Source organism: Myzus persicae, unplaced genomic scaffold (genome assembly GCF_001856785.1).
Source record: "Myzus persicae strain clone G006 unplaced genomic scaffold, MPER_G0061.0, whole genome shotgun sequence".
Classification (NCBI taxonomy): Eukaryota; Metazoa; Arthropoda; class Insecta; order Hemiptera; family Aphididae; genus Myzus; species Myzus persicae.
The window spans coordinates 20,880-40,954 of NW_019100573.1; the positions used below are offsets into that span (position 1 = coordinate 20,880).

General features: G+C 27.4%; 1 protein-coding gene across 1 annotated transcript; it reads right to left on the reverse strand.

Annotated features, from left to right (window-relative positions):
* Positions 1 to 226: 226 nt before the first annotated feature.
* Positions 227 to 18,295, reverse strand: LOC111033915 (the record flags this gene model as incomplete). The annotated part of the gene is made up of 29 exons (XM_022314871.1): positions 227 to 742; positions 1,421 to 1,603; positions 2,621 to 2,761; positions 2,830 to 3,012; positions 3,086 to 3,226; positions 3,395 to 3,577; positions 5,068 to 5,199; positions 5,282 to 5,366; positions 5,479 to 5,579; positions 6,441 to 6,734; positions 6,853 to 6,990; positions 7,098 to 7,286; positions 7,358 to 7,498; positions 7,595 to 7,777; positions 7,843 to 7,974; positions 13,538 to 13,720; positions 14,354 to 14,491; positions 14,627 to 14,809; positions 14,874 to 15,203; positions 15,276 to 15,407; positions 15,483 to 15,665; positions 15,939 to 16,253; positions 16,316 to 16,447; positions 16,511 to 16,693; positions 16,767 to 17,081; positions 17,143 to 17,286; positions 17,399 to 17,581; positions 17,892 to 18,032; positions 18,097 to 18,295. Coding segments are annotated over 29 exons (5,193 nt in total), but the record flags the coding sequence as incomplete, so codon positions are not given.
* Positions 18,296 to 20,075: the final 1,780 nt, after the last annotated feature.

Sequence of the window (20,075 nt, forward strand, 5' to 3'; positions counted from 1 at the left end):
ATATTACATAATATATGTGCGTTTTTAGTCAACGATTTTAGTTCATATTTAAACCTTTAGTACGACTAATAGTAATTTTAATAAATTATGAAATATAAGTTTAAAATAGTGGCTGACTCGTTTTTGTACCTATATGCAATGATTTGTCGTTTTGAATTAAAATTCAATACATTCATTGCAATTTAAAGGTAGGTGGATTATAATCTATAACAATTATAATAATATGTTATATTATGAATAATATTGCATAAATATTAAATGTATTAGATGTGTGTGTAGTATTGATCGTAATTCATAACAGTATTATAATAAATTGTAGTAAAATATTATATAGTATTATAGTAAAATATATTATACACATATTATTATTATAATTATTATACACGAATCTCGTACATTGCGATGGTATTACATCCTCGACGCGTGATTGTATAATATTATTAGAGTGTCACGTGCATTGTGCCACTACTGCCACTATCCATTTAGGTATGTAATATTCCGATGACATTGGGGCAGTATTATAATTTATGATATTATCATGACGACGATGACAACGTCGTCGATGGTATCGGTTTGGCGGGAGTCATCGTGATCTTTTTGAAGCCGTACACCAGCAGCACTGTGTAGAGTACGAAAGCCAAAGATATTGTGATCATCACGTACATGAATAGATTGAGCTCTGGTTCTCGGAAACGGGTTTTCTTCAACCACTCGAGCACCTCGAGTTCGGTATCCAAACTTCCTGCGAATGGTGTACAACGCACGACACGTTAATATTATTACAAAATATATTAAAAACAGTTGCATTTTAAAAGTAAATCGGTAGGAACGTCATTTGATACTGCAGGCTGCAGCTGACTTGCTACTCGGGAGTTCTAAACTAAATCGCAGCTGTTGATCATGCAAACTATACAATCATTCATAATAATAATAATGTGCGGCATACAGTAGCTAGAATAGGTCTTGACGAGATTATAAAACATTATTGTTATAATTTTTAAGTTTTTTGCTCTTTTTTTGCATGACATTTGAATTCCTTATTGTTATTCAGAATATTTGAAGAGTATCTGAAGAATGTTTGATGAGTGGTATAACTTATAAGTACCTAGACCTAGGTATTTAAAATATAAGTGATAACTAATCGACTAGATAGTTTACTTACTAGTCCGAAATTTAATTTCTATACATAGAAATACTACGGACAATATTTTACTTGTCACGTTTTCTTTCAAGAAATAATTTTTTTTTCTTCGTTGTTTTGTCACAACTTGAAACCATGCAAGAAAAAATATATTTTCCAAAACGTTGATAGTTTTTGAAATAATGAGTGTTTTACTTAAAATGGATCATTTGAGGCTAAATTATTAGTTACTATAATATACTTCTTCGTTCTTGTGTATTGTTAAAAAAATTAACCTACCTCTGTATACACTCGGAAACTTATTGCGAAAGTACACAATGGCTGGAAGCTTAGTAACACCCCATTTGCGTGCATAACGGGCGTCAGCCATCTTGACAAAAGTTATGTCCATGTTGTTCGTTTCATCATCTATAGTCTCCAGCCTCGCCAGCACTTCGGCACTTTCGGGAACATCATTTTCGTCTGTTATAAAACACAATTTGTAAACGTTACAAATCATCGTTATGCGACAATGATAATGAGTGTCATTAAAAATTACATGTAAATGTGTAATAATACTAATAACTAATAATTCACTAAAACATTATAGGTATTAATATTACAATACAACTATAATATAAGTTTAGATCCTCGATACTCATTCTTCACGATATTTACAATAAATAAAAAAAATAAATTATTTCACATAGGTAGTTCAATAGGTAACAAAAAATATAGGCATTTAGACTTAAGATATTTTTAGCTCTGCAGTTTCCTACAAATAATTTTAATTTTGCTCAAATATTTAAAAATATTACAACAGCCTTTTTGATACGTTTCGAATTTATTTCCTTCATTAATTTTAGGTTCAATTATAATATAAGTTACTGTCTTGTACGCACGCGTCATTAATAATTAATATTATAATTCAAGATTTTCTAAAATCAAAATAACGATTGCAGGTACTGATATTGTGCAAGTATCTCAAAACTATGTCCAGGTATTATGGGTATCAGTATAATTATTTATAATAACTTTTAATAGATTAGTATATTATATAATTTTATATCTATATTTTATAGAGTAGAAAGAGAGAAAATTTGATTCTCAAATTAATAACGGAAATGCGAGTAGCGACGATCGACAACACTATTGTCACTATATGTCTATATTATAAAACATTTGAGTATTAAGGTGAATATTTTTTGATTATTATTAGTAGGTACGTAAGTTTAGCCATATAAGTAATTTATAAAACTTCCTAGTAATTATTAATATAACAGTATAGCCGTATAGGTGTATAATAATATAATACATCTGTATCTTTTATTAATTACCGTAAATTGTTTAAATGTATTAATCGTATTGATAATATTTTTGTAATTTTAAGTGTTAAACTTAGTTTAGCCTCTAACCCAATTGAATTTTGTTTGTACTCTTTGAGTCATCGAGAACCTATAATTTTACACTACGACAATCGTGGTTGGTACATGTACTTACAGAAAAACACCGTCACGAATTCGTTTTCATTAAGTAATTTCGTTAGCATTTTCTTGTTTACCTCGTCGATTTCATTTTTTATTTCAAACACATCCTGTGAAGTCAACCATGATAACACCTTGTCTTCATCACTCAAATCGCCTATAAAATAGCCAAGTGATTAGAAAAAATACACTCAACACTCTATTTGTAATTTTTCACGTTTTTACCGTCAAATATTTCAGGTACTCTCTTTCTAAAATATACCAAAGATGGTAAACTTATGATGTTATATTTTGAAGCCACTTCTGGATCTGATATTTTGACCATATCGATACCGAATAAATCTGCTTCACCGTCAATTATTTCTAGTTCTTCTAAAATACCATCACAATCTTCACAGTTTTCATCGTCTAAACATTGTTGAATTTCATTTATTTTATTTTTGCGGATACGACATACTATTCTAGGTAGAAGTTTATTTACAGAAAAACACTGCTAATAGTAATGATTCGTCCAATAGTCTTTCTAGCATACGGCTGTTTACCTCTTCGATTTCATCTGCGAGTTCACGATTGTCGTCATCTATTAGCCATTCAAGAACTGATTCCTCATTTTGTAAATCACCTATAAACACGTTATAATATTTCGTAATAATAGCCTATAAAAAGTCTTATGTTATATGTATATTTTTAATTTTGTCATAGAACCATAGGTTGCAAATAGCATTTGAGATTTAGAGGGGGGCTTAGTCCTTAAATACCCCCTGATTGCTCTGTTATAACTAGTTATTACCATCATACAGTAGAGGATTTCCATTTCTAAAGTATACGAGTGCTGGGAATGTCTTAATTGAATATCTTTTGGCTAATTGCGGATCTTGAATCTTTACCATGTGTATGCCATATAAATCACACTCGTCGTCTACTCGTTCTAAGTCTTCTAAAATTTGATCGCAAACATGACATGCTTGCTTATCTGTATGCAATAATGACAAATAATTAAATAAATTAGAATATATTACATTTAACATATTCGAAATGTAAAGGATAAGTAATTTCCTTAAAAAGAATAAGCTCCCAGAATATCTGTTTATTGTAGTAAAATGTGATTTTTGTAGATAGCTTATAATACATGCATACTAGAAAACTATTTGTATATTTATCGGGTTGCCGGTTGGTAATATGTTTTTACCTGCTGTTGTAGTTTAACGCAAATCACTGCTCAATAAATTTACTATTTTAATATTATGTATATTTAAAATATTTATGATGGATCGTAAGTATGTATAAAAACATACATATTGACTATACTGTAATGATGAATCATGAATAGATGCAGAATTTGTATAATGAATCATTAGCATTAGTCATAGGTATTATGTACCTAGGTATCTACTTAATATTATTAATATAATAAACATATTTAACGTTTAACAACAACAAATCATATAAAATTAAAAATAATGAATTAACTGACACAAACATTTTTTAAATAATTACGATTTCTTAATTAAGCGTACTAAATTCCCGGTTTTTAAATGTATTTTAATACAAAGCAATAAACTATAATTCCAAATACAGTTTAAAAACAATTTGGTAACCTTAATAATAGCAAATACTAAATAGTATAGTATTTGACAATAGTTAATATTTTGGTAGTATATTTTGGGTAGGCCGTTTGAATCTATATTAAAAATAATTATACAATAAATAATTAGGTATTTAAAATCAAAAATCGTAACTAAACATCTTAATACAAACAATCGTAACTATGTAAAGTACAGTAGAAGCTCTATTATAACCATCAATCTCTGTAATCCGTCATCTGCCACCGTCAAAAAATAAATGATTAATGATGCGATCGCGATATACATGTTGTGGTGACTACCAAGCGTATAAAAATAGTTGGTAATATCTAAAATATGCAATAAACGCGATGAACACGAAGTTTCTACTGTAACTTCTACTAACCTAACTACGAAAAAACGAACAATAATGAATACATTGATATCTTAATATCAACAATTGTAAATTGTTAACTATGTATGGGTACCATTATACTGATAAACAACAGACGGGCAGACACAGTAAGAATATAAGGTGTTCTAAGTTCTAACCATTTCGTTTCTAAAAAACGGGAATTATTGATTGTTGAATTATAATTGAAATGCAAGGGTCTAGATATTCCTTTGAATTATGGAAAATTCGGGTTACAGGCGGTTGGCGGTTGGCGATTGTAATGAACTAATGAATGTTTTTTAATTTAAATTCAATCATAAATCATTGTACCTGAACGAAAAACAATTTTGGATGAAGTATACCTATATGGGTGAATCAGAAACTATTTCTAAGGATAGTTTAATACTATAATTTGTGATTTCTTAATACGATAGGTCGTTTATGGTTTTATACAATATGTCAACTAATGATACCAATTAAAAGATAAATGATTTTTGTTTTACTTACAAAAATATACTGCTAAGTATTGTGTTTCTTGAACAATCGATTCTAACATCGATCTTGTGACCAATTCAATTCTATCCTCTGTTCTCTGTGTAATTAACCATTGCAGAACTTCTTCTTCTTCCTTCAAATCTCCTGTGTTTATAGAATATAAAATTAAAATATAAAATTAAAAATAGGTGCAATACATTATATCAAAAGACTATGAGTGATTTACCTCCGAACAAATTTGGTACCGAATGCTCGAAGTAGACTAACGCCGGTAATTTTGATACACCATACTGTTCAGCAGCATCAGTATCCTATAGTATAGATTATAATATAATATCACACAAAAATTAACCATAATAGTTATTGCTGCTGTAGATCATAAAATAACATCAAAAAGAAATGAATCTTTTAAAATGGGTTTACTTGAGTTTTAATAAAAGTAATCCCATGTCGTTCACAATCGTCGTCAATATTTTCCAGTTCTTCTAAAATACTTGTACATGAGTCACATTCATCTTCACTATCTGCAAATATTTATATTTTATATATAATATATAGGTATAGATAGTTAGTATACTGTAGTTATATCTAATTTTAGCTGTGATCGCATATAATATAAAAATCTACATATTCATGCGGAAAGTCATCTAGTAATCTAGTAATCTATACTAAGTCAAAAATTACAAAACAGACCGACTTCTTTATATTTTTAAAATGTAATAGTTTATTTATAAATATAATTACAATAGTCAATTTTGGAGGGGATGCATGAGTATATTAATACAGTATAATAACTATTTATTTTTAAATAAAAGTATCAATTCTTGTTCCCTACATACAAGAGGTGTACGTTTTATTCTTATTAATTATCAGCCATATGTTTTTGAGTATCATAGTTTTTTTTAAGATTTTTAAGAACGGGAAGTCGTGAATTTATTGGTTTTATAATGTTGTCGGTTGTTTAAAAAAAAATGTTTGTTTGTCATTATATTTAATAGCATAATAAGTGCTTCAAACTTAATTATGTGTAATAAATAAATAGTAAATACTATGCTATAAAATATACATTTAATAAACCTCAATAGTCATATATATATTGCTTGAATCATATATTTGTATCAATAATAAAACGGAAGTCGGTCTTTATTATCTATATACAATTAAAAATAATATGTAAAATGATAAGTTCCTGTAAGTAAGGATTAAGTAAACTATCACTTATAAGGCAGGTAGGTACATTAATTAAATTTTGTATGTAAACCAAGCTTGTATATTAAATGCATACATGCATATTCAGCGCACCAAAAATTCTAAAAAGCCAATGATTCGCAGTCTCAAATGCGCTTTATTATCAAAGCCTCTATATCCTCTCCCAGGTGAGATACCATTGTTATTGCTTCCTTGACTATTAGGATGAATATCATTATTATCTTCCATATTATCATTATCATTATCATCAACATCATCATCATCATCATCACCATCATCAACATCATCATCATCATCATCAACACCACCGTTTTTTTTATTATCTTCGGCGACTGATTCCGTCACAATTTCTGGTTTCGCTTCCTTTTTTTTCACATCACTATGAACACCGTTTTGTGGTTGTGTTTTATGATGTCTACGAAACGCTTTGGTGTTGGACGCCTTACAGCGTTCGCACAGCGTTCCATTCCCTATATGCCGGACAACAACACACTCATATTTGACACCATAACACAGTATTACCGTTTTATAATATTATACAATTACGAGTCAAGACAGGCATTTCGTTAATCAAAATTTAACACTCACAGAAAAATACTGCAATTGATTCGGAAGAGGCTATGGCGTTCTTTAACTCTTGGCCGTTTATTTCTTCTATTATTTCGCCGTGGGGGTTCTTTTGAACCAGAAGCCAATTTAATATATCTGCTTCTTCGTATAGATTTCCTGAAATATTTTAATATACATTATTTGAGATCCTAACACTGTTATTGAAATTCTGTTTGGGTAACTACTTTGCTTATAATAAAGCACACGCATATTTTGTTATATACCTGCATAAATTGTAGGTTCTTTCGACCCGAGTTTGAAGAACACTATGGCTGGTAAGGCGAATACCCCACACTCTTTTGCCATCTGTTTGTCATCGATCTTAACAAAATCAATTCCAGCTCCATCCGCATCGTCGTCAATATGTTCGATCTCAGCCAGTACTTGTTTGCACTGTTTGCAATCGTCACTATCTAAATACAAGGCACTTAGGTCATTAAATAAGTTAATAATATTTAAAACAGTTGATATAAAATAATCTCACAAAAGAACACTGCTACGTTTTCTGAACTCTGCCTAATTTTAGAAAACATTTTCCTGTTTACTTTTTCTATGTGCTCGGTCAACTCCATGTTAGATGGATCGGTGAGCCAATCTAGAACTTCTTCATCGTCGTCTATGTCACCTAAAAATATAATATATTTTCAATAGTAAATCTCACGTCTTTACAATTTATACTTTTTAATACGAATTGTAAGTAAAGTAATTTTCATTAACTGACCGTCATAGTTTATATATTTGCTCTTTCGAAAATAACTGATACCAGGAGGACTTCGAAATCCGTGTTTTTTTGCCATTAATCTATCATTACATTTAACCACTTTTATACCATATTCTGCAGCTTCATCGTCAATTAATTCAATGTGTCGTAAAATTCTGGGCACTCTAGTATCGCCTTCGACGACTAAACGTTTGAAGTACAGATAGTTAACCATGTTTTTTCATACCTTATATTTTTTAATAACTTACACCAGACAACAGCTAAAAAGTCTTGATTATCAATGTATTCAAATAACTTTTCTCTATCTATAAGTTCAATACTTTCGTCTGTCTTTTGTTTTACCATCCATCTAAGCACTTCGTTTTCATTAGCAATATCTCCTTAAATAATAATTTTAAAGGAAAATATAAAATCTTATTACATTTTGATTACATTTTTAAACTACTCGTAACTAGTTGTATCGTACATTGATTTTTAATTTAAAACCATTTACAATTTATTGTACTAATTGCTTTCTTAATAATATAAGTTTACCTCAAATGTCTTATAAATATCAAAAATATTTCTATAGGTATTTTAAATCATCTTTGAAGAACTAAATTGCGACGGTTCAAACAATTATGAACAAACAAATAAACAAAATTTAAACTTCAACAACAGTAATGATTTTATTAATACATTATTTTGTACACATCAAATTTATTGGGAAAACTTAAACGTAACAATACTAACATACTTATATTTAAACATAAATATGGTTTATTAAAAAAATAATTAACAATGTTAGAAATACACGATGTTAAAAACAATTTCGGATAATCAAGCTAATTAAAATTCACCTACATTTAGTTTCTACATGAGCAAAATCAGAGAAATCATTACATATTTACACGGGGATAAATAACAGCCTTTTTCAAATTGCATTTAATATTAAATTAATATTTATACATTCTTGTTAATATCATAATTAATTCAAATAGATTTCAATACATTGTTTAAAATAACTAAAGTCTAAAATAAAATGAGCAATTATATTGAATTATACATTTCAATAAGACAGAATAAATAAATCGGGGAAAAAATGTCATCTTCAATTAACCATCGAGATTAAAGTTATATATATAATCTTTTCGAGGTACAATACTCATAATAATTGAGGATACATACATATTTAAATACAACATCAAATATTATATATACCTGCTTCCTATAGTATCAGTAGAATTTTAGATATGATGGAAAATACTTAAAAGTTATGGTTATTGAACGACATAATATTTAAACTATTTTATTACGGATTTCAATAACTTTAAGCTTTATACTAAGTAAAATTACTTATAAACTATTTATTTTATTATTAATAAAAATTTACACGTATTTTGGGATATTTTATAATTTTACAAGGAATTTCTTACATTTAGATTACGTTGAGTGCAGCTTAAAATATAAATAATATTCATCATAGCAAATGTTCTATTTCAAAAACTTTGTAGTACAATGCACTTTGAACTTTATAGTAATGTCAAATGTCTATAACTATTTTAAAAAGACATTAATACATAAATATTTTAAATCTAAATGTAAAAAAAAGAACTTTGAGTTTAATGATTATCTATCTACCTTTAGTAGATAACAGAATTGCCGGAGACTTCAAAATTGGATAAAACAAAATATTTAAGTTCAGTATAACTACGCTCATTTAACATAATACATTATAGCTTATTTATAATTTATTATTAAGTATATGTATTTATATTTTATAATTTATAATTAATAACGTTATTGAAAATACCCCACAAAAATTGTACAATAATTATAAAACGCTAATGACTACCTTAATTATCTGTATTACAACTTTTTCCTTCAGTACAAATATTTGTTGAATTTGAAGTTTTTTTTAGAAAATACACGTCTGTTCCTCTTAATGTACCTAATTCGTAATATCATTTGGTTAAATAATAGTTACAACGTTATATATGATGGGACAAGGGCAATGGAAAAGGTTAAAAAAAAAAAAATTTAAGAAAAATGAGTACGTAGTTAATACATTAGATAAATCAGATAATATATAATATTATTTTGTACACTCCACATACCCTTAAAATAAAAGTTAGGTCTTTGGAACTTGAAACACCAATAAATTTATTTGTATAAGTCGTAATTTTAACTCGGTGTTTACTGTTTAATAAGAAAAAAATAAAAATTTAAGAAATAGTATTTGAAGACCTTTTATGTTTATTTTTCTTTTATCCTATTCCAGGTATATTCATAACATTTCACCACCACCAAGAAGCTTTTCCGTTACCATCCTTCTTGTTTCTTTTTTCTTTTTTTTTGTTATTGCTATCCGGCTTGCCGTTTGCTTTCTGTTCATCGGCCTTCGTTTCTTTTCTTACTGGCTTCCCTGTCTTATCCTTTTTAGTTTCAGTTTTTTCTTTTTCAGCTGGTGATTGTGGTTTTGGGCAACATTGATATGGCTCAAATGATGGTGTATTGGTCTTAGTGTTTCCCAGACCGATGTAAAAACAGCTGTCGCCTGCAGCAAAATCCAAATTATATTAGCAATTATTGTTTTAATTATATGACATTCTGAACAAATATTTAACGAAAAGGGTGACAAATGCGTAAATTAATTTCAAATTATAAATGCTAAACAAAAGCTTTAATGTAACAAGGGTATGATGGAACAAAATGCTGCAGACGACAAGCTGTTAGTAAAAATAAAATCAACATGTACAACATTATTCTAAATACAGTAGCATACAAGGTATAAAAATTATATATTTTATATAATAGAATATTCAAATTAATATTAATTTTGGTGTTGGACATTGACCTATTATTTCTGATATATTAATAGAAAATTCACCTATGTGTAGATGATAGTCAACTCCTAATGGTGGGGTGCAAAGCTAGTATTGGCAATATTTGGTACTTAGGGGTTATGTCCAACTATATAATTAGGTGTAATCGTAATCATTGGTAATACATGTTTGATTCTCTTCCTAATATTACATATATTTAAAAAAAAACCAACAAGTTTATTTACAATTTATAATAATTGTAGGGAGCTATTTTTATGATGCGTTGTAACAAATATTTCGAGTTTTGTAAATTAGCAAATATAAAATATGGATTATTATGTGGGTACACTATACAGGTACAAGATTGATAAATAACAAATGTATACGTACAAAATGTACGAAGTATATACTTTTAATTAATATTGTATTTAGCAGTGAAATTGCTTAAATATTTTATTGTCCTACTTAAATTATTCAAACGTGATATGTAGAATAAAAAAAAATTTTTATGAAATCATCACGTCACAGAAATGAGGCCATCTAAATAGGATTAGAGAGAACCCGTGTTAAAAATATTTTGTTATTATAATTAGCTACTGGACAGATGCCGATTTATATTTTTAGAAAATCAGCATCAGATGTCTAATTTCACATTAAAACTTTTTTACGCATTCAAGCACGAGAGGTTTTTTTAAATTTAAATACCTGTATGTTCAATTTTTTGCAAATATTTAGTCGATTTTGGATCTTGCGTTTTTTTTTGACCACCTGAATACGATAGAACGATCACGATTATTGGGACAAATGCTATAGAGTTATTTTAAATCATTTAAATACATTAACACGTATATTCGCTTACTTTTTTGATCAATTAGCCAATTTAACACTTTCCCGCTATTCTTAAGGTTACCTAAGTACAATATAATAATATTATAGTTGACACTTGATAGAATATAATGATTATCTTAGACATTAATTACATAAATTAAATCAAATACATAAAATATGAACAATGTACACACTATATTTTACATACTTATAATTATATTTTTGCGTATTTTAATATGTTTACAGGTGTTACGTATTTAAAAATGAAATATTATTAATACTTATATAATACATCGAACTATTGTAAGTGTCTTGTGTCACATATAACTCATATCGACTATTATCTAAATATCAGTATTAAGTAGATAGGTAATATATATATATTATACTCGTGTAGGTACCAATCTACATGAATATATTGTATATTATAAAATATTATAACGTTTAATCTGAAAAATGTCAGGGTAATCTGAATATTCTGCACACGAGTTTATATTCAATCTGATAATTTATTCCATGACAGAATGATAATATATAAATACGATTATTAATATAATATTGTATTTTAAATTTCCACGTAGGCTTTCAACATAGCCATCATACTGTGCCATCGTTTAATGTATATAATATATATTACTATTATAATTAAATGTATAGTAGGTCTATGACCACGTACCTACTATGTTCATATACTATTATATTGTCAACTTTATCTTTAAATTATTGTAGGATAAATTATACGACAAAATATTTTCATAAAAACTTTTTAAAGACTGCATTTTTTATTAATCTTAAGAAATTTAAACGTCCATTAGTTTTAACCAACAGAAAAAGGAGAAACTATAAGTCTATAACTCAAATGCAATATACATATTACTACTATTAGTATATATTTTATACAATATATTATGTTACCGCCAATGTTGGAAATTAGTAATTTTATGTAGGTAATGAAAGAGTAATGACTAATACGTAATGACTATAGTGATTATTGCCTGCTGATAATGGCCAATTCAGTTAGCCAATGTTGACATCGCTTAGAAATTATAACTTAGATAAAATGATAAAACTTGATTGTCAATCGAGCTATATTTAACTAATTCATTAGAATTTTAAAATTATATATACATAATATGTATGTGTATCAAAGAATCAACTAAATTATGTATTATAATATTATATTCTAAATACTTATTAATTGATTACTATTATCCATTATCACTAAATTTAATATTAATATTACTATTAAAAGATATTACTTTATTTATTAAATAAGGTAAACTGCTAAACAATTTGAAACGTTAATTTTCTCGTCCCTCATCACACATTGATTTCGAACATTATAAAAAAAATATTTTTAATTCTTTAGCATTTTTCGATGGGGTAAATCGAAGAAACAGTTTGAACCGTCAAAATATAATCGATAAAATCGGGAAAATTGATTAAAAATTCAGGAAATATGCTCTTAAAAATTTACATTGATCCCATTGGCCGATAACTGACTAATGTTGAATCCAATAAACGATTTTTTTCCATGTATACGAGTAAATTCCATACGCAGTGAGTTCAATAAGCGGCAACTAGCTACTGTATGTTAAAAGTTGCATGAGCAATAAGTCGATAATCAACTCCAGGAAATAATGATGGAGGAGTGGAGGACTTTACTTATCAGACAATTACGGAAATATGCTGTATATATGGATAATTATCGACCATGTCTGGTGTCTACTAGCATTACTCACATCGCCCAATTATTGATGGCATTTCTGATATTTACGGTAAGAGTCGGTAACATAATATACGTAGGTATATAGAACATAATTCCCAATAGAAATATATATTGTGTTTAAAATAATGTACCTTATTTAAATATTATTGTATTTATAAAAAAATATTTTTTTAGAACTATTTGTATATTAACTGCAAATAATGTTATTTCAATAAAAAAATTAATGTTTTTTATAACTTTGTTGGTATGTGCATATATTATATTTAACTACTAAGTTACCAAAATAAAATAAAATCAACTTAATTAAATTGTATGATTGCAATATAGGTACTTATAGATATTATCTCATTTAAATTATACATATTACAAAATACAATATAATATATTATAGTATACCTAATATAATATGCTAGTAAATAATCAAAAAACATATTCGATTAAAAGTCTTTTATCATTATGAATTCATAATTCATCCTATAGTTATTGTATCAAGTAATAACTAATTTAATGGAATATTTCAGTAGTACTTAACATTTGATTATTTTATTTGGAATTGACACTTATTTAATTACAACAACTTACCGTCGTACATGATTGGAACTCCTGTTTCATAATATACCAAGGCAGGGAAACTAAATATACCAATTTCTGACGCCAACTTTGAATCAGTTGATTTGACGAATTGAATACCTTCCTTATCAGTATCATCATCTATAGTTTCTAACTCTTCCAATATACTAGGACAAGCTTCACATTTATCATCGTCTATAAAAATATTCACGCATATATTTTTAATAATAATATGGTGATGGCTATGCATTTTTAATTAAATACCTACATACTTACTATATAGGAACATAATTATGAGTATTATTTAAAATTTTGATTAAAGAAATCAAAAGGTCCCCTCGGCCACTTACAAAATAAATGGCTATCGTTTTTGCCAAATAAGACAATATTTTAAACTTATTTTCTGTTTAGTGTTATTAACCATACGGAATTTAAGAAAATATAAGAAAAAACAACTTACTGTTGATTTCTATTTAGCTATATATATATACTATGTAATGTAGTAGATTCATACAAATATGCTATATATTTATATAACTAGGCACTATATTATCAAAGATTGTACCGAGAAAATATATATATAATTAAAAACCTTAGTTTTTCGGTGATTTTGATCGATTTGGGAAATATCTACGTAGTACAACCTATATACTAGGCATTTTAAAATAAGTTAATTGTGAATATATAAACGTTTTGAAGTTAGAAATTGGAATACAATGATTTTAATATTCTAAATATTGTTATGGCTATAAAAATAATTTATTAGAGATTCCCATACCTATTATAGTTTGTACGTATGTATTCAAATGTATTATATTTTATACGTACAGAAGAAAACTGCCAAGTGTTCAACATCATTGATTAAAGTTTGCAGGGTTTTTCTATCAACACTTTCAATAAAATCTGGTTCAGACTCGTGCAAGTCGAGAACCCATTCTAAAATTGCTTCTTCGTGCATCAAATCACCTGTTCAACATAATACGCTCATGTTATCACTTATCATACTTACTGTGTATTAGTATCTAAGACAATACCATTATTAAATTGTTTAATTACTCTCAGAGTCTCATGTATATATATATGCATATAAATCATTTTCACCTGTGTAAATTTTTCGGAATTTATTTCTGTAAAATAATAATGTTGGTAAACCTGGAAGATCATATTCTTTCTCTATTCCTTCATCAGAAGTTTTTAAAAATTGAATGTTTTTTTCTTCGCATTCATCGTCAATGTTTTCCAACTCTGAAATTATTTTTTGACTTTTTTTGTCTCCTTCTTTATCTAAAATAATTTATACATATATTATAGTCTATATAAACAACGTATGCTTGTTGAAAAAACATACAAAAAAATACAACAACAAATTGTTTTTCATTTAATATTTTCTCCAACATCTTAGTATTAACTTCTTCAATACGTCCAGGCACCTTAAGAGTTTCTTCATCTATGAGCCAAGTTAATACTTCATCTTCATCTTCCAAATCACCTGTATAAACTAATGGTTCTTTATTTCTAAAAAATACTAGTGAAGGGAATGTTCTAAGTCCATATTCTCTAGCAATGGATGCATCTTCGGTAGTTACAAATACTATTCCGGTTTCATCTAATTCATCATCGATATTTTCAAACCCATCGAGAATGCTATCACATTCTTCTCCTTCTTCACATCTGCCACCTTAGTTAAATTAAATATTTTTCATTATATAGAATAAATACATACAGACATTATTTATTTTAAGTTACTAACTAAAGTAAACCAAAACGTATTCATGGTCAACGATGAGGGTTTTAAGTATCTCGTCAGTAACTTCTTCAATGGTTGCAGTAGTTTTTTGCTCAATGAGCCATTTTAATACTTGTTCCTCGTTTATAAGATCACCTAAGATTAAAAATTACGTGATGTTAATTGAAAAAAATGTATACATTTTATCGTGCAATATTCAAAACTAAATACCTTCATAAATAGCGGGAATTTTATTTTCGAAGTATACTAACGTAGGTAAATGATCAATGCCATACTCTTTAGCTTCATTCGCATCATCCAACCGTACAATCACAATACCTTCTTTATCCAATTCATCATCAATATTTTCTAATTCATTTAATATACGAATATCTTCTCTATCATCCTTATCATCTATTTAAAACAATTTAGATTTTAAAATGTTAAAAATATTCTTATGTAAGCATAAAGAATTATTTTTTATACACGAGTAAAAATTAAAACTCAGTTGACAATATACATTATATATGATGGACATGTTTTATGTATATATATTTAACAGTCATTAATTTAATGATATATATGACTTATCAAACGAAACAACAATCATAATCAAAATCCCCTTTTTGGGATTATTGTGATATGTACTAAATTAATGAATAACAGCTTATTTGAAAAAATACTTACAAAATAATACTGCCAAGTAAGCTTCAGACTCAATCAGTTTGTCAACAATTTCATCTGTAACTTCAGGTATTTCTGAATGTCTCTTTTGGTGTATTAGCCAACTTAAAACTTCTTCTTCTTTAAGTAAATCGCCATTATATAAATGAGGAATTCTTTTTTCAAAATACATAAGTTTCGGTACTGTTGTTATGCCATATTCTCGAGCCTCATCAATGTTACAAATTTTTACGAATGCGATTCCACTTTGATCACATTCATCATCAATATTTTCCAACTCAACCAAAACCTTTTGGCTTTTTTTTTGGTTTTTATCATCTAAAAATGTACTTATGTTTAAAAATATTATTTTTATTAAACATTAAATATTTTTAACTTACAGAACAATACGGCCACGTTTGATAATTTATTTATTAGAATATCGAGCATCTCATCAGTTACATCTTCTATTTCGTCGTGTTTTATTTGGTAACTTAGCCATTCCAATACTTTGTCTTCATCCTCCAAGTTCCCTAAAATATAAATTAAAATGTTTAACAGTATATTTTACCATTTAATGAATAAATATTATATACCATTATAGAGTGTTGGTACTCCATTTTCAAAGTATAATAAAGCTGGTAGTTCTTCAATTCCATAGAGCTTTGCTTCTTCGTCATCATCAATTTTCACAAACACAATCCCAAGTGTATCACACTCATCATCAATATTTTCAAGTTCATTTAATGCTTTTTGAGATTTTTTATCATTATTATCATCTATAAGTTTATGAATAAATTATAATTTGGACATTTTAATATACCTATATGGCTATGCACGCTAAATACATACAGAAAAGAACTGCAATATTTTTTCCTTCTTTAATAAGACGATCCATCATTTCATTTGTAATGTCTTCGATTTCATCTTTTTGAAGTTGATCGATAAGCCAATGTAATAGAGCATCTTCATTTTCAATGTCACCGTCATAAATGTTTGGTATTTGTTTTTCGAAGTACACAACTGCAGGGACAGAGTTCAAACCAAACGAAGAAGCTGCTAATGGATCTTCAATTTTCACAAACTGTATTCCATGACGGTCACAATCGTCATCAATTTTTTCCAATTCGTTCAAAACTCTTAAAGAATCTTCGTCATCATTATCGTCTGAAAAAAATATAATAGTCTCATAGTTTATAATTAAAAAAAATATATTTATAAATCTTACAAAATAACACAACAAGGTTATCAACAGAACCGATAAGTGTATCTAATGTTTTTGATGTAACGTCCTCGATTACATCTTCTTCATCTCCTGTGGACTTGTTTTGTACTAACCACTCGAGAACATCTTCTTCTCTAGTTAATTCATCTAAATTTTTAAAAATTGTACGTTTTAAAAACCAAGTTCATAGATACACACTATATAGGTACAATATTATTATAATTTATAATATGAATGTGTCTTTTGACAAACCACTGACGTTCATAAACAATTGGTATTTGGTGCCGATAATAAACCAACTTCGGCAACTCCCCTAAATTGTATTCGTCTGCTAAACTTGAGTCATGTATTTTTACGAACCCAATCCCCAGCTGATCTGCTTCATCGTCAATATTCTCCAATTCTTGCAATGCTTTTGCGCATTTCTTGCAGCTTGCTTTATCTAAAATAATAATTATGATATTAATGATAAAATTATGCAAATTAATAACTAGATAAATGCTCTCTCTATAATATTGCATGGATAAAGCTATGAAAGGTAATACATTTCTAAAGGGGGCGCCGAGGTAAATAGCTGAAATTGGGGTAACAGCTCACAACCATTTCACTTACGGATATCCTTTAAAGTGCATTCTGATCGTTCAGGACCTAATTCAATGTAATGTATTGATTTCAATGTCTTAAATACTTTTGTATCATTTTGTTTATTTTTATCATAATGCATTAGAAAATAAATGATAGTTTTTACTTACAGAACAAAACAGCTACATAATCCGTATCTTCAATAATTTTCTGTAATATTTTTGAGTTTACTTCTTCAATACGATCTGGTAAATCTAAAGCTTCTAAACTAGTCAAAAACTCTAATACTGAATCTTCATCCATTAGGTCTCCTGTAATTACCATACAAAACTTATATAGTTAAATAAAAAAAGATGATTTTAAATGTATACATACCTTCATAAATTATTGGTTCTTTCTTTCGGAAGTAAGTAAGTGCTGGGAAATTTTTGATTCCATAATGTTTAGCTAATCTTTTATCATTAATTTTGACAAAATCTACTCCAAACGTGTCAGTATCGTCATCAATATTTTCAAGTTCTTCCAGTACTTTGTCACAAGTATGACAGCTTCTGGTATCTATATATATATATATAATTGTATTAATACATAATTTCACTCAAAGTAAAAATAATTATAACATAATTAAAATCAGTGATAAATATTTTTTTTGAATTCTATCGTATTATTATATTAATAAATTACCTATAATTAATGACAATCAAAAAAATAGTTTCATTTTGTACAATCATCAATGATTGGTTAACTATTCTAGTTCATTTTATGATTGATAATGAGGTATGCTTACATAATGCTCGATAATAATGGGTACATTATAATGTTAAGAAGAAAAAAATACCGAGAGTTAAGTGCTTAGATGTAAAATCATTTGGGAAAAAATTAAAACAAAATGTTATATATATAAACCTCTATGAAAAGTAGTTTAGTTATAACTTGGGGAGGATGACATTGGGAAAGGGGGGTTAAACAACCAAATCCCTGAGGTTACCACACCCATAACTTATAAGCTATAAGTAATTTTAGTAGGTAAATGAGACACAACTTACCGGTTGTACAAAATTATTGTTTAAGTTACAACTTTCAACAATAATTGTATAACTATTATACCTAACCCTTTTCATATATGATACAATATGTACACATCTTAATACGTTGTCACTAATATTTAAAAATACCAATATTTTTTATATTTATTCTCAGTGATTTATATCCATACAGAATATTTACACACAAAAATAAAAAGCATAAAATGTGATAGTGTTATAGTTTTAATAATAAACAATTATTATATCAAAACAATTCCCAAAAATGTTAATTTTTTTTATAAAACTAAAGATGTTATTCTAATATTTTAAATTTGCATATTTGTATTTGTTAGTTTATCCACTATTGATTTTTAAATAGTAATCTATTTTTTTATCTATTTTTTAAATTTCAAAATCAAAAGCATAATAATTTTTTTAAAGTTACTACACTTAGTGTGTATGAAGTAGTATAATACTCATATATTAGATTACTTCTATTTTTATTTATTTTTGTAATGTACTAATATACTATTGTAATCATTCTCACTTTCATACAGTTTAAACATTTGTTAATGATATATAACTTGTATGACTAATATCTGAAGCCGGAGCCCTCTCATCTCAAGCTTGCTCAAGGAGAGGGGTAATAAGCTCAGTTCATACTATCATTTAAATTAATTTGTATTTATGTATCCTACCTAAGTTGAGTTTTGAATAATTCATTATTATTATTATTAAATGTTAAACAAATATGTAATTGTTAAAGTTTAATAAATAATAATTGCAAAGTACAACCAGGAAAACTTATAGACAATATTTAAACCTAATAGGGCCAAAATTCAATATGTAAAGATCAACATTCTTAAAATAGTATTATTAATTATTATATTGATCATAAAATAAAAATTGTAATTGCTGTAGTTATAAAAATCGAAAATTATTAGTGGTCTCGTCGATAAACACAAAAATGCAAAAAATAATGATAATGTACAAGGGCTGGAAATTGATTTTAAAAACCAATAAAAATCGAATATTTTCTATTAATACTCAAAATGTATAATATATTTGAAAAAAATTTAAATTCATAATTAAGGTAGGTGTTCGGTACGTATCGTAATCAATGTATCAATAAAGATAAGAAAGAGGCTCTATTCGGCGATCACATTGCCAGGCTTCAATTTTTATTTTAGTATATACGTAACCGGCGTAACGAACGCATTCGGCCGTCTTTTTCTTCTAATGTGCACAATATTGTTACAAAATAAATTAAAGTTCTCAAGCGTAAAACCGTTTTGTGATTCAAAGTACTTGTTTTCACACTGCGTAACA